The 14920-nt window shown below is 51.8% G+C and overlaps 2 protein-coding genes across 11 annotated transcripts in view; one reads left to right on the forward strand and one right to left on the reverse strand.

Annotated features, from left to right (window-relative positions):
- Window positions 1-9803, forward strand: part of Arvcf (ARVCF delta catenin family member) — a 49404-nt gene extending 39601 nt beyond the window's left edge. For 4 of the 7 annotated variants that reach the window (XM_071617804.1, XM_027924290.2, XM_071617809.1 and 1 more), the window contains 11 exons: window positions 779-962; window positions 1801-1918; window positions 2256-2427; window positions 4127-4198; window positions 5518-5645; window positions 5883-6033; window positions 6324-6522; window positions 6627-6925; window positions 7266-7319; window positions 7663-7748; window positions 8973-9803. In XM_071617804.1, coding sequence (XP_071473905.1) covers window positions 779-962; window positions 1801-1918; window positions 2256-2427; window positions 4127-4198; window positions 5518-5645; window positions 5883-6033; window positions 6324-6522; window positions 6627-6925; window positions 7266-7319; window positions 7663-7748; window positions 8973-8999 — 1490 coding nt within the window. In that variant the 3' untranslated portion in view covers window positions 9000-9803. Of the gene's footprint in view, window positions 1-778; window positions 963-1800; window positions 1919-2255; window positions 2428-4126; window positions 4199-5517; window positions 5646-5882; window positions 6034-6323; window positions 6523-6626; window positions 6926-7265; window positions 7320-7662; window positions 7749-8339; window positions 8528-8972 lie in introns of those variants that run through there. The other 3 variants (XM_027924292.2, XM_027924296.2, XM_027924297.2) reach the window with 2 other exon arrangements.
- The window catches only part of Comt (catechol-O-methyltransferase), a 33558-nt gene continuing 28356 nt past the window's right edge, over window positions 9719-14920 (reverse strand). For all 4 annotated transcript variants that reach the window (XM_027924222.2, XM_027924220.2, XM_071617860.1 and 1 more), the window contains 2 exons: window positions 14575-14706; window positions 9719-11737 (listed from right to left, as the gene is read on the reverse strand). In XM_027924222.2, the coding sequence (XP_027780023.1) occupies window positions 11537-11737; window positions 14575-14706 (333 nt within the window). In that variant the 3' untranslated portion in view covers window positions 9719-11536. The remainder of the gene's footprint in view (window positions 11738-14574; window positions 14707-14920) is intronic.

The raw sequence follows: 14920 nt of genomic DNA on the forward strand, positions 1-14920 counted from the left end.
CAAATTCCCAGTCTCTATTACCATAGGCAGGGGTGCTGGTACCAGGACCCACCTTCCTGGTTCCCACCCCATGATAGTAGGGTAGTAGGGTTTGTGTCTTGTAGGACCTGAAGGAGCAGGCAGGGTCACATGACCATCTCTGTGTATGGCCTGGTGGCCTCAGGAACTTTGTTCCACCTACCTACATAGCAGGAATAGGTAGGAAGAGATGACACCTGCCAGGCCCCTCTGAAGCCCAGCTCTTCCCTCCCAGCTGGAAGCCACCTTTAGGTGCTGCCTGCATATCTTGCCTAGGCTAGGATGGTCTTCCAGAACCTCTCCTGGCTTTTTATTATTTTCTAACTTTTTGTGCAAGCTAGAGTGTAGCTCAGTCTTAGTGTGCTTGCCTAGCATGGACTAAGGCCCTGGTTCAATCCTCAGTCCATAAAAAGAAAAAGAAAAAAAACCTATACTGATTAACTTTACACAGTTAATCAGTGTAGGGTTTTTTTTTTTTCTTTTAACTGTGTAAAGCTGGGTACTTTGACTTATGCCTATAATCCCATCTACTTGGGAGACTGAGACAGGATTTCGAGTTCTGGGCTAGCTTCTGCAAAGAACTAGGGTTGTAGCTCAGTGGTAAGTGTCCCTGGGTTCAATTCCCAGTACCAAACCAAACCAAACTGAACAAAAAATTCCTATGTGGACTGGGGAACAAGGGTGGGGGCAGGTCCTGAGCATAGTCCCCAGGGGAGGCAGGGCCCAGTAGTCAGCATGGTTGGTCGGCGGCGCCCTGCAGGCACACTCTGGAACCTGTCATCCTACGAACCCCTGAAGATGGTCATCATTGACCATGGCCTGCAGACGCTGACCCATGAGGTCATCGTGCCCCACTCGGGCTGGGAGCGAGAGCCCAACGAGGACTCCAAGCCCCGGGATGCTGAGTGGACGACTGTCTTCAAGAACACATCAGGCTGCCTGAGGTGTGGGTAGGGGCTGGGCTCAGGCTGTTTCCACAGGATGACTGGGTATTTAATTAGGGAGGCAGAAACAGGTGCCAGAGACTGCACATACACCCGAGCCCTGTCCTGGTGGGTAACCATGTTCTCAAAGTCCCAGAGAGCATGGAAGACAGTGAACCACCTGGATCTTAAGAGTTTCAGAGCCACATCACGAGTCCTATTGATGGGAAGTAGGACTGATGGGAGACCCCCAAGGGCAACCTCTAGACAGGGACTCCCACCTTTCCTATAATGTCCAACCACTCTAGCTCTGCCCATCATCCCATCACCATGATAGCTAGGGAGTAGGAGCAAGATCCTTGTGTCCAGTTACCTCTGAGTCTTGTCCCTTCATGTTTATGACCTTTGCTCTTCCCCTCCTATCTCTGGGAGGCCTTCCATAGACTCCACAGGCATCCATCAGGTCCTGCCCCAATGGTCCTATGGGGTCCAGGCCTCTCAGTGTGGAGCCTAGTGCTGCTGCTGGGATGCAGGGGCAGAATTACCATGTACTGATGGATTCAGGCCTCCTTGGGCCCCTCTTTGGCCCTTCCTAATTAAACTGGGAGTCAGGGAAGACCCCCTTATGCCCAACAGATATGTTGAGCTAAAGCAGCCCACCTCCTGGAGTTGAAGTTGTCAGGACTTCCTGCCCCTCCTTCACTGTGCTTCAGGTTTTGGTATACTATCCCAGTGGGACTGTTGTGGCAGCAGCAGGGCCAATTGTACAGATGAAGACAAGCCCTTTGGGCCAGGGTTGGGGCTGGAGAAGTTCTTACGGGGGTTAAGGGGTCACCAGGCCTGCTCTCTGGCAATACAGGAATGTGAGCTCAGATGGTGCTGAGGCCAGGCGACGGCTCCGGGAATGTGAAGGACTGGTGGATGCCCTCCTGCATGCCCTGCAGTCAGCTGTGGGCAGAAAGGACACAGACAACAAGGTGGGCAGGGCAGGGACAGTCTTGCAGCCTCCTTCCAAGGATCAAAAACTGGATGGTGCAGGAATGGGACCCAGGGGTCTGGAACTGTCTGGGGGTGGCCCAAAGGGGCATGGGTGTGGATCTAGACATGACCCACCTGGTAGCGGCCACACTGAGAAGAAGGCGTGGTCCTACTGATGGCAAGTGCTCCCTAAGATAGGGGTTTCCTCTTGTAGCCCCTCCTTGGCCTAACTGTGGCCAATCTTTCCTGAAAGCTAGTTCCACACACAGGGTCCTGGGATGGTCAGCAATCCCCAGACCCCGTGGCCCTGCCCCACCAGGTCACCTTTCCCCACAGTCTGTGGAGAACTGCGTATGCATCATGCGAAACCTGTCCTACCATGTGCACAAGGAGGTGCCTGGGGCTGACAGGTACCAGGAGGCTGAGCCTGGGCCCCCAGGCAGTGCTGCAGGCTCCCAGCGCCGGAGGAGGGATGACGCCAGCTGCTTTGGTGGCAAGAAGGCCAAAGGTGGGTGGGTGAGATTGGCATGCTCCCCCTAGACCCTATTCCCTGGGCTAAAGTCTCTCATATCCATGACAGACAACCACAAAAGCTGGAGGACATCTGGTCAGCCCTCCATGGCAGGTGAGGAAGTAGGGAACTGCTGTGGGTCACACAGCTAACGGGCCAGGGTTCACACCCAAGCCTGGTCTTCACCCTGTGTTGTGAGCCCCCCAGAAAAGTGTTCATGTTGTCTACTACTGCCCAAACTCTGTCCCTTAACTCTAGAAAAGGGTTCTGTTGGCTTGTGAATTTGGAAAGTGCTATAGGTGACACCCCCTGGTCATTTAAAGAGCACCTACATGTCCTGACAAGCCCTGCAGGTATACCCCACTCCAGCTGGGCTAGGCCTCTGCTGCACACTGTCCCCTTAGGTACCTGGGGGTTGCAGTTTCCAGGAACCTGCATCCCCTACCAGTTGCAGAACAGTGTACCTCCTTCACCTGCCCTGCTGATCCCAGGTCCTCCCTTGCCTGTCCCACTGGTGAGTTCTCAGCCCCAAAGAGTAATTGGGACAAGGTTCTTACTTGGCCCAAGGCACACAGTGGGAATCTGAGGGCACAGGGAGGGTGCCACCTGCTCAGGCTCATCTCCTCTCTCCTGTGCTTCCTCCGGCCGCCCAGAGGAATGGTTCCATCAAGGTGAGTTCCTGTTTGTCCTGCTGTCCAGGCCTGGCAGGTGCTGTAGCATCAGGGAGATGCGTGTCCCCATGGCTCAAGACAGTTTTCTATGACGTCTGCAGGGCAGTGGGTACAATGGGCTCTTGGGATGCCTTCCAGCTTCAAGGCCCTGTCCCACCCCCAGTCCCATGAAAAGGCAGCCATCTCCATGACAACTACATGGACTTGACAAAGGCAGGAATGTGAGCCATGGACTTGTGGGGAGCCTGAGAGGGAATACCCTCTGTAACATCAGACTCAGTTACCTAAGCAGGGTCAGGGCAGAGCAGAAAGTGTGCAAGGCCTGGGGTATGTCTATTACTCAGAGGGCAGAGTGTGTACTGGGGCAGAATGTGCCCCTATAATGTGGCTTAGTTGTCCCATGAGGATGGGCAAGGCAGGAACCTCAGGTCATTTGAGCTTGGCTTATTGCTTTCCAAGAGGAAGATGGCTAGAGGCACTGAGTTTGTTGTCCTGGAGGTATGCAAGCCAGGGCTGCACAAGAATTTGGTAGGGCCACTATAGGAACCCAGCCTGGGTAAGGGGGTTCTGGTTCGTAGAGGCTATGTTCATGTCTGGCCCCTGACTAGGGAATTTTCCCCTTAGATGGGACTTGACCCCAGCCCTGCCTCTCTGTGTGACCTCAGCAAGCACTGTCCCTGTCAGTTTCTCTATGCTTGTACCTAACTGCTACCCAGCATGGGCTCCTGTTTCCCTTATTTCAAATACCTGGAAGCTTCAAGGAAGCCATGAAGAGGTCTGTGGTACATTCCCAGAACCTGATGGAAGGTGAGGCCTAGTCCCCAGGGCAGGGCTGGGATGTCCTTAGGTCCCACCTCCCTGACCCAGACTAAAAAAGTGCTTCACACCCAGGGCCTCTCAGTGCCCAGGCCTGGACATTAAGGTTGTTTTTGATCTCTGGGCAGGAGAGGACGATGCCTAATCCTCTTGATATACTCTTGTGCCCCATGAAGATTTCCTCCCCTCACACTGCTTTTCTGTTTCAGGAAAGAAAGATGGTGAGATGGACCGGAACTTTGACACATTGGACCTGCCCAAGCGAACTGAGGCTGCAAAAGGTAAGTGGGAAGAGGCAGAGCCAGAAGTGGCCATGGGTACTTGGTGGGGCTACTGTATGAGCTGGGGAAGCCTTGTGCCATCAAGCAGGCTTGAAGAGTCTGAGGGGATCATTCAGACAGGGAAATGGGCCCATATGTTTGGAATTTCATGGAGGGGTCCAATCCCTGGGCACCTCGGAAGGGCTCAGAATCAGGATCAATATCACAGGTAATTTCAGGTAGGGTAGATGGGAAGATACAGGCCAGGCTCTGCTCAGTCACTCAGCAGGTAAAACAGGCCAGTCAGAGGGAAGGTAGGGCTTTCAGTATACTCCATGGGGGCTGGGAGCCAGTAGGTCATGGACCAGAGGGCCAGGACCCAAGAATGCCCCTCTTATGGACTCATGCAGGGACAGGGTTGTTCACCCTTCATGTCCTCTGTCCGCCGGATTCATGTATATGGATTGGCATTGTTTGCTGCACTCAGAACTAGCTCATGAAAGAAAACATTGCCCTGCAAGCTAGAAGAACCCAGATGCCCCCGAGATGGGTAGAAGGACCCAGCCCTGGGTGGGTGGGTGTGATGTGGGGCCATACCAGGCAGAGCAACAGGGCCTTAGAGGAGAATGCTTGGAGAGTTTGGGGAATAGTAAGCCCAGTTAGAGTAGAGGGAACATGAGACTTGAGGACAGGGGAGCGGTGATGAAATGTGAGAGGATAGGGGAAAGGGAAGTAATGTCTTAGAGCCAGACAGAGGCCCAAAGTAGGGAAAGGCAGGCTTGGAATGCTGCTTCCACCTCTGACTCTGGATCCCTCTGCAGGGCACCATCTTAGGGCAGCCATGATCACAATCTGAGACCTTCATTACTAGAGCTCTTAAGAGTGGTTGGCAGGGAGGGCAGGCCCTGTTGCTAGGGCAGGCCCCTCATTCACAGGTTCATTTGCATTTGGGTTGGGTCGGGGGTCCTGTTTCCAGGGAGGGTAGCCAGGTGCCCTGGCCTGGTGGGGCTTATTGCTAGTAGTATGTCCTGGTTGTCACCTCCTTTCCCCAAAAGTCCCCTGCTATGCTCAGGCTTCCAGGCAGATCCAGTCCCATTTCTTTGGCAGCATGGTTGAGGAAGGAATGTCCTCACCCAAACCTATTACCTTCTGAGTAAGCCTGTTTGCCCCTCTGTGAAATGGGAACATTTTCCTCTTTGGGTGGCTATAGGGTTCAATACATTGATAGAAAACATGTCCTGACTCCTCCACACTCATCCCTGGCCCCAGTTCACCACAGCTTTGGGAGTAAGGGTAGGGGGTTCTGGATGACTATGGGCTCTGGTTGTCCTTGTACCCAGGCTTTGAGCTACTGTACCAGCCAGAGGTAGTACGCCTCTACCTCTCCCTCCTCACGGAGAGTCGGAACTTCAACACCCTGGAAGCTGCAGCAGGTGCCCTACAAAACCTCAGTGCCGGCAACTGGATGGTAAGGGGCCAGTTTTGGCAGGGAGAGCATGACCTGGACAGGAAGGGAATTTCCCCAATCCCTGCCCAAGCTGGAGGGTATTTCGGGGGGAGGTGAGATACAGTATGACTCCCCAAGGTCTGGGAGGTTCAAGGTACACACCCTGGGTGATAGAGGTAGTGCTGAGCTATTGGGGCAGGACTTTGTGAGGAACCACCCCTCGCTGAGCAACCCATCTCCCTGTCCTCACCGCCACAGTGGGCCACATACATCCGTGCCACAGTGCGCAAGGAACGTGGGCTGCCGGTGCTGGTGGAGCTACTGCAGTCTGAAACTGACAAGGTGGTGCGTGCTGTAGCCATTGCATTGCGCAACCTCTCACTGGACCGTCGCAACAAAGACCTCATCGGTAAGGACATTGACAGGGCCAAGGTGTAGAACCATGAAGGCCGTTCACTTCTGGTTTGGGGTGGGTAGTTTGGGAATCCAGGCCCTGCCCTTGTGTCTTGGGCTAGTCCCAGCCAGCTACAGGAACTCACTGTCTTCCTGGCCCATTCTCCGAAGCTCAGCCCCCTGCTCTTAGGGGTCCTTATGGCGTCCTGGGGGCCTTCCTGGCAATGCCCCTTGCCTCAACCCTGCTCCTTCCCACACAGTTGGGCAGAGGTTATCTATGTCCTAATACCAGACCCTGCCTCTTAGGGAGCTACGCCATGGCAGAACTGGTGCGGAATGTGCGCAGTGCTCAGGCTCCAGCTCAACCCGGAGCCCGCCTGGAAGAAGACACAGTGGTTGCCGTTCTAAACACCATCCATGAGATTGTGTCCGACAGCCTGGATAATGCACGCTCACTCTTGCAGGCCCGTGGTGTGCCCGCGCTGGTGGCACTAGGAGCCAATAGGTGGGTAGGGGTGGGGACCAGGGGGTGGGAGTGGGGCCAGGAGGTGGGGTTGGGAGACTCGAAGGCCCCAGGGACTTATGATCCTGCCTCTGATCCTGCTGCAGCCAGTCGGTTCGGGAGGCAAAAGCAGCATCACATGTGCTTCAGACTGTTTGGAGTTACAAGGAGCTACGTAGTGCCCTACAGAGAGATGGCTGGACTAAGGCTCGCTTTCAGGTGTGGTCCACCCTGGCCTTCCCTCTCCCATTATACCATGTCAGGTTTCCAAGGGCGCTGCTTCCCACCTCACCCCCTGTTTTGTGTCTCTTTAAGTCGGCTGCTGCAGCAGCCAAAGCACCCAAGGCAGCTTCTAGTCCCGGAGGCTTCGATGACAGCACGCTGCCTCTAGTAGACAAGAGCCTTGGTAAGTACAGGCCAGAGGAAGAGGTGGATGGCACAAGAGTCCATCCCTAAGGCTCAAGAGTGGCTCCCCACCTGCGTTGATCGTGACAAGGTTGGGGGTGGCCCCTTTCCCTGCTCTCATCCTCCTGGGTATTTCCTTCCCATGCTGTCTATATTGGCACCAGGCTGGGTGGTGGGTGTCAGCAGGCAGAAGCTGGGCTGAAGAATGCAGTGACATTAGTGACAAGAGCACCCAAGGTCACTGAGGTCAGTCCTATGATGGGCTTATCTGCCTTGGTCATCTCTCCATCCCCAGTTGCTTGTCCTTTCCTTGTAACCAGCTACCTGCTTATGCCTTCCAGATGGTGAGAAGCCAGGCAGCCGTGATGTGATCCCCATGGATGCCCTTGGCCCAGGTGAGGGCAGGTGCTGTGAACTTGTTTCCTCCTCAGGGAGGAGGGAGGGCTCTGAGACAGTCCTGCTGGTTTTATGGGGTAAGTGTGGTTAGTGCTGGGAAGAACTTCCATGGACCTGCTCCCTGGAGAAGATTGGTTCAGGGATACCCAGGGAATATAATGCAGTACTGGTGAGAGCTGGCACCAGGACAGGTCTCCAAGGATCTGGTAGGTGGGGATCTTCTGTAAAAGCTCCCTGTCCAAGGGGTCTCCTGAGTTTGGCCTGAGAGGAGCTAACTTGTTCCTAGAGTGCCTGCCCCTCAGAGCTCCCCTCATGCCCCACCAACCCTAACCCACTCCACAGATGGATATTCCACCATGGACCGGAGGGAGCGGAGGACTCTGGGCAGTGACTCTATAGGGGAGGCCTCAGAGAAGGAACCATTGAAAGTAAGTGATTGTGGGTAGGTGACCAGGGAGGCTGTATGTCTAGGGTTTGTCCAAGGAGCAGCTAGGTAGCACTCAGTTTGATGTGGTCCCTGGGGCATGACTAGGGTAACATTTATCCATGAACAACTGGGAGCTGGAACCAAGCCTGGGAAGCAGCCCTTCACATCAGTCAGCCTTTGGGTGTTGGGTTCAGAGCTCCACCTGCTGGGAGGGAGGAAAAAGGGGATAGAGCTCCACCTAGCCACACAATGCACTGGACCGGAGCCTGAGAAAGTGACTCTGCATCCTTCTCTGCATGCATGTGTATGGTCCATGCCATGGTCCAGTGGAGAGTGCAGCACCCATCACCTGCTCTGTACCAGTCCCTGGCTTTATGTGAAGGCCTTTGTATGTGTCCACATGCCAGCTAAGCCTATGTGAGCCATGCCAGCTGAGTTGCTCCATGCTGCCTTGGCAGGCCCATTCTCACACTGCCCTGGCCCTGACCCCACTGACCAGCTCAGCCCCGCCCTTCAGCTGCAACTAATGTGCTTTGTTCTGCCTCTGCCATCATCCTGCCCACCCACCTATCCACCCATCTGTGTGCTGCAGCCTGACCCCTGCAGGAAGGCCCTTCTTCCCGGGCCCAGCAGGCCTTCGGTCAGGCTGGTGGACGCCGTGGGGGACACTAAGCCTCAGCCCGTTGACTCCTGGGTCTAGCTTGCATGCCTGGTATGTTCTCTTGTCTGGTTGTTTGTCCAACTGTTTTCCTATCCTCTGGGCAGGGCTTCTTGTTAATCTCTGTTGGCCGCATGCTCTGCTCTCCCTGTTGCTCCCTGGCAAGACCCAAGCTGCCAGCAAGCACAGCAGGCCCAAATTCCCATCTTTGGGAAGGCCAGACTGAGATCTGAGCAGGGATCCTCCCAGGGCCCATAGCCTCATAGCACTGTGAAATCAAGTTCCTGAGGAGATTAATCCATAGCAGGGGGTGGTCCCCCATAAGCCTTAAATTCCTCTAGCATAGGACTCCACCAGGTCCAACAAGTCAGGATTGGTCCTAGTGTCAAGTCCCTGGGGGTTGGCCCCTATCTCCTGATCCATAGTAGTTGCTTTTGTCCACATCTGCATTCACATGGCCAGTGATCTCTGTCCAGAGGTTGCAGTTGCTGTCCCATTCATTTGGTTCTGGCTACTTGCTTGTGCTAGTGGTTGCAGCATTTTTCTTCCTTCCATCTCCCTCTTCAGGGCCAGGACCCAACCATGTGTTCTTAGGGATCACCAGAAGGGCCATCCTGAGCAGACCCTGTCGTGGAGCTTGGAGCCCCCTGGCGGCTGAGATTCTCACCCGGAGCCAGGACCTTTATGGACACCCCTCCTGACCCACCCTGTCCATTCTTCCCTCTGCTCTCCCGACCTAACTCCCTAGGCCAGAGTTAGCTATTTACTGACATGGTGCTGTGTGTGGGCAGGGGTGGGGACCAGTGAAGTGGCAGGGGAGGGTAACTAGTTTTGCTTTGAGAGAACAGGAGAGAGCACCCTGTGTGCCCAGTGCCCCAGAGGAGCAATATGGAACTGAGGTGCAACTCCTGGGGACAGACAGCCAGGCAGGGAGGGAGGGGCTTGGGAAAAGAAGTGGGACCATGGAGAGTGGAGGCCTCCCCTGGCTGAAGCCCTACCCTGCTTAGAAGGCAGACTGCAGGCATGGGGCTGCTCCAAGAGGGCTGACCCAGGCAGGGGATTAGCGAGATGGAGTTCAGGCTATGCTTGCCCCTCTACCACTCATTGGGATCTGTGGATGTGTAGGATCCCCATATAGTGGAACTCTTCCCTGAACTGCCTCTAGCTGGGGCTGCTATGGGTGCCATATCTGCATCTGCCCAGAACCTCAAGTAACCTCCGGGACTGACCTCTGGCAGCAGCCCCCAAGGGAATGCTGTTCAGTGCCTGCTGTTTGTGACTTAAAAACAGAAGAAAAACACTGAAAAAAAGCATTAAAAACAAAACCAAAATAAGATTGTATTGGTAAACATCTAACTTTTTGTAAGAAAATTTTAAAAAAGCAACAAAGAACTTTCTGTTTTGTGTGGCTCAGCTTCTTTTTCCCAAGCCACTGGGCTTCTCCCTCAGCCTTGGGTAGGTAAAGGCTGACCAGTGCAGACTCTGCTCCTGCCCTTTGGGCATTTCTCCATATCCATTCACCCTGGCTACTTGCTAATTCCTTTTCTCTATGCTCAGAGAAGTGGGCTGGCTTATGGGTGGTTAGCTGGCCCTGAGACCAGGAATGGGCACAGGTGAGCTCAGCTTGGACAGCGTTTATATTTGTGTCCAGTATAGGAACTGGGATCCTGCTGGGGTGGCCAGTAATCTGATCACTTGGAGGAGTTGGGGCCTCAGAGCCAAGGTGGGGGCTGGAGCAGCTCTAGATTTAGGCATACACAAATCAACTCTGCTTCACCACTTGGTACCTGAGCAGCCAGAAGAAATGCTCTGGCTAGGCTAAGCCTGCCTTCCTTTGCATTAAACCAAGCTGACTGGAAATAGGAAGGAACATAATCATTTACAGTGCCACATGAGGGTCCAGGGAGTCAGGTACTTTGCATAGCCCTGCGTTCACCTCTACCTAGTGCCTGCTTAGAGATGGGTAAAGGCTGGCCAATTTCTCTGTTCTGTTTTTTTTTTTTTTTTTTTTCAGTAATACTAAGTAAGGCTGGCTTCCACTTCACTGCTATGGCCAGAAATCCTAGGCTGGGTGTGATACACAGGACCCAGCCAGCCATGAGCCTAACCTGTAGCATTAGCATTCCATCAAGAGGAAATTGGCATGTTTGATATTAGCAAAGGGTCCTGGGAAAGAGGGAGCAGTGTGGCAGTTGAGAAGAACTATACTCAGTTATCTTGTATCTAAATACTTAATCTTTTCTTTTTTTCTTTTTTTTTTTTTTGGTACTGGGGATTAAGCTTAGGGGTGCTCGACCACTAAGCCACATTCCCTGCCCTCTTTTGTATTTCATTTAGAGACAGGGTCTCACTGTGTTGCTTAGTGCCTCACTGTTGCTGAGACTGGCTTTGAACTCATGATCCTCCCAAGCCACTGGGATTATAGGTATGCACAACCATGCCCAGCGTTTAATTTTTAATTTCTATTTTGTCCTTTAAACATTATTTTAGTATAAGATTATTGCAGCTAGCCAATTTTAGTAAAGCAGTTATGATTCATTCTTAAAAAGAAAGTGAAAATTCAGGAGTCCAAAGTATGATATGAGTTGTTAATTCTGGTAGTTACTTTGCTGCCACCTACTGACAGCAAGCCTTGAGGACATCCTGAGTGGAAGGCACAGCAGTTTGTAGATGTCTGACTTCCACACCCCTTCCTGGATCTAATAGAGGTGTCAGTGCCTGAGGACCATGTAGAAACCCTATTGGAATTCCACTTGCTGGTCAGTGACTCCAAAGATACCACCTGCCCCAATTTGGTCTGTGTGTGTGTGTTTGTGGTGTGTGTTGCTAAGGATGGAACCCAGAGCCTCACTAGGCAAGTGCTCTGAGCTATCCCCGCTACCCTCAATTTAGCTTTGTCAGCAGTATTTTCACACAATGAACCTATACTATGGAGCGTGCCAGAGTGTGACAATCTGGAACTGCAACACAGAGAGGTCACTGTATGGGCAAGGCCCAGGCCTTACAGGCCTAAAGTAAGCTTTGGATTTGAGGACAATCTCAGAATTATAGAAATGGCATTAGTAGAAGTTAGTCTATCTTGCCCTTTGGAGGACCAGGCTTGGCAGGGGAGCCCAGAGCAGGATAGACGATCAAGGCTGCACTGGACTGCTTGGGCCCTTGTAGATGGCTTTCTCAAGGCCATCCACCACCTTCCTGTATTCCAAATATGAGCTGTAATGTGTGCACTCAAAGTTGCTGCTTTCACGCACATATGCCAGATATTCGGGTGTTCCTGGGATGATGACATTGTCAGCCAAAAGTACTGTCCCCTTCCGCAGCAGGCCACATTCCTACAGAAGACAGACAGACAGAGTAATGAACCTATTATACTATGGAGCCAGGAAAATTCACCCCAAACCAGGTGCTCCTCCCCAAGATGCTGCTTCATGCACTGTCTTATGCCTTGCCCTAGGCACCAGGTCTCTCTCACTCCCTCATTTTCTCCCCAGAGCAACCAGTGTCAGAAAGGGTTGTGTTAGGTCCTAGTCCTGTGTCTGGAACATCAGCTTTCTGAAATGATGGGACTTTGGGACTTTTTGCTCCTCCTTTCTTTTTCTTTTTTTGTTCATGGTACTGGAGATCAAATCAAGGGCCTTATATATACTGGGCAGATGCTCTACCACTGAATCACTATCTCCACCCTTCCATTCACTCCTATATCCAACTCAGTCCCTAGAAAAACATGTGACACACAGCAATAAATCTCCATCAATAAATGCTTACTGGATGAGGAAGTAGAGGAAATGCTGGAACCAGAGCATGCTCCTGAGATAACTAGTTCTAGGAACACAGGCCCTTGAGCCCTAAGCAGCTTGGGCTGCTGCTACAGTCATTACAGACAAGAGCTGGTGACCCACAGGATTGGGGGGCAAGTTGATCTTGCCACTGACAAGACTACCCACTTCTCTGGATATCCCAAGGTTCATGCTTTTGCAGATCTCTATTCCACCAATTTTGGGGATATGGGAAGATACAGAGCTCTCTACAAGATGAAGGAGTCATTATTGAACATGCTGCAACAGGTGTGGCCCCCCAGGGTCTGCAGTCAGAAAAAAAAACTCCATAAAATGTTTAAGCTGAGAGGTAGATGTGCACACATCAGAAAAATAAATATATAAATATTTATAAATAATAAAAGAAACCTGAATGGAAGTGTATCCTGGTGGGGAAAGAGGCAGTGCAAAAGGTCCCCCAGACACATCTTGGAGTTGAGTTTGGAAGCATGGAGGGTTGTTGGCTTTTTGTCTCCCACCCCCACCCCACATAATTACAAAATAAAAGTTAAAAAGCAGTTTTAAACATTAAAAGCAAAAACAAGCAACCCAGATTGGAGTATTACCCAGGCCCTGGGTTTGATCCCTTGTACTGTAAAACAACAATAAAGCCTGCACAATGGATATACACCAATAATTCCAATGACTTGGAAGGCTAAGGCTGTAGGATCTCAAGTTTAAGGCTAGCCTTGGCAAGACTCTTATCTCAAAAAGGGCTGGGAATATAGCTCAGTGATAGAGCACTTGTATTACCAAAACAACAACAAAGATAAGTGACCTTGAGTATCTCAAATCACAGGCAGGAGGGGGCTCTCACTTGAAAATGACAGACATCACTCTGCACCTCTGCAGGGATGTGCTGCCCTATGTTCAACAGTCACCCAGCATTTTCAGCTGGAAGTGGTGGAGGGCAGTCTTTTTCAGCCTGTTGGCAGTGGAAGAAAGCCAAGGGGGCCCCCAGGCTACAGTAGTAGAGAACATAGCTGTAAGGTCACTTAGGTCAGGGGACAACCCCATGATCTGGAATTTGCACAGGAAGTACACTGAATCAAGATGTATTTCCTCTTAGGGAAAAAAAAAAAAAAAAAACAATGTCCTAGCAAAGTAAGCTGAAAATATCTAGAACAAAGAACTACTCAGAAGGAGGGCACCTGTGCTCAGGCACCAAGAAAGGGCAGAAATGTACAAGATGAGAAGGAAGACGGGGCACCTAGAGTTTTAGAGTCAAGCAGAGATTCAGGAGTCAGCCTTAATAAGCTGACCTTTAGTAAGACCAATGATATCAGTGATACCAAAATTTCATGAGTTCTTCATGTCATAAAGGAAGAGTGAAATGTTGGTCACCTTTGGAGTTGCTAGGGGCCCAATGTCCTTTAAGAAACTGGTCAAGAAAAAAAAAAGTCGGGCTAGGGTTACAGCTCAGTAGTAGAGTGCTTGCCTAGCAAATGTGAGGCACTCTACCACTGCGCCACAACCCCAGCCCCCACAATAGAAACTTCAAGAGACAAATTTTAAGGACACACTGGTTTCCCTGGAGCCAGTATCAGCAGATACCCAATCAGCAAAGTGGCTGTGGCCCCTAGAACTGCTCTTCCTATTTCCTCAGCCTAGTGCCCTTTCAGCCTGGGCTTTCTGACCCCTATTTTCCCAATTCAGGCAATCTGACCCCCATGCTTCCAACAGATTACTTTATCTGATCCCTGACCCAACAACCCCTTTCCTCCCATCTCCACCTGCCTCAGGGCCGCCATGGTTGTCTGCTTTCCCTGACCTTAGGTAGCACCCTAGGTGTAGTTCAATGCCTATTATAGTTTGAATATGGAATGTCCCCCAAAGGTTTGTGTATTGAAGGTGTGGTCCCCAACTGGTGGCACCACTGGCAGGTGGTAGAAACTTTAGGAGGTAGAGCCTAATTGGAGGAAGCAGATAACTGGGGGTGTGTCTTTGAACAAAATATCTTTCCCCAGCCCTTTCTCCCCTTTTCTCTTTCTTTCCCACTGTGCTTCCTATGAGGTGAGCATTTTTGTCCACCAAAGATGTGCCTCACCACAGGCCCAGAATCAACAGAGCCAAGTGATCATTGACTGACACCTCTGAAACTGTGAGCCAAAATAAAATCTTTCCTCCTTGAAGTTGATTTTCTCAGGTATTTTGTCACAGTGTTGGAAAGCTAACTGATGCAGTACCCAAGGCTGTCCCCAGGGGCCACCTATGTCCCCTGGACTGCCCCAGCAGGATTTGGCCAGAGTACATGGATCTTCAGAGGCAGAGATCAACCGACCTGGGTGGTCCCAGCAGAACCTACAGCAGCAGCCAACCTAGGAGCCTATTCTAGCAAGGCATGTGTAGCTCACCTCCAGGAGGAGTGTGTCTGGCAGATATCGGTCCTTCCAGTGGTCAAGGAACACCATGTCCAGTGTGTCCACATCATACTTCTTCTTCAGCTGGGGAATGAGGTCCTGGGATGCCCCAACCAGGACAGTGACCTAGAACAATGTGTTGGTGTTGTGCCCTGGGAACACATAAGAGCCCCCTACCCCACTCCCTGCAACCACCCCACCAGACACCCACAGATTTTGTCTCCCATTAATTTTCTTTTAGATTGTAGGATTTTGCCTGCTCCCTCCTGGAGCAGCCTTGGGAATTTCCAGGCAATATCACTCTTCCCAAGCTGCTGGGTATTCCTTTCATGACCCCAGA

Source organism: Marmota flaviventris, chromosome 1 (genome assembly GCF_047511675.1).
Source record: "Marmota flaviventris isolate mMarFla1 chromosome 1, mMarFla1.hap1, whole genome shotgun sequence".
NCBI classification, from domain to species: domain Eukaryota; kingdom Metazoa; phylum Chordata; class Mammalia; order Rodentia; family Sciuridae; genus Marmota; species Marmota flaviventris.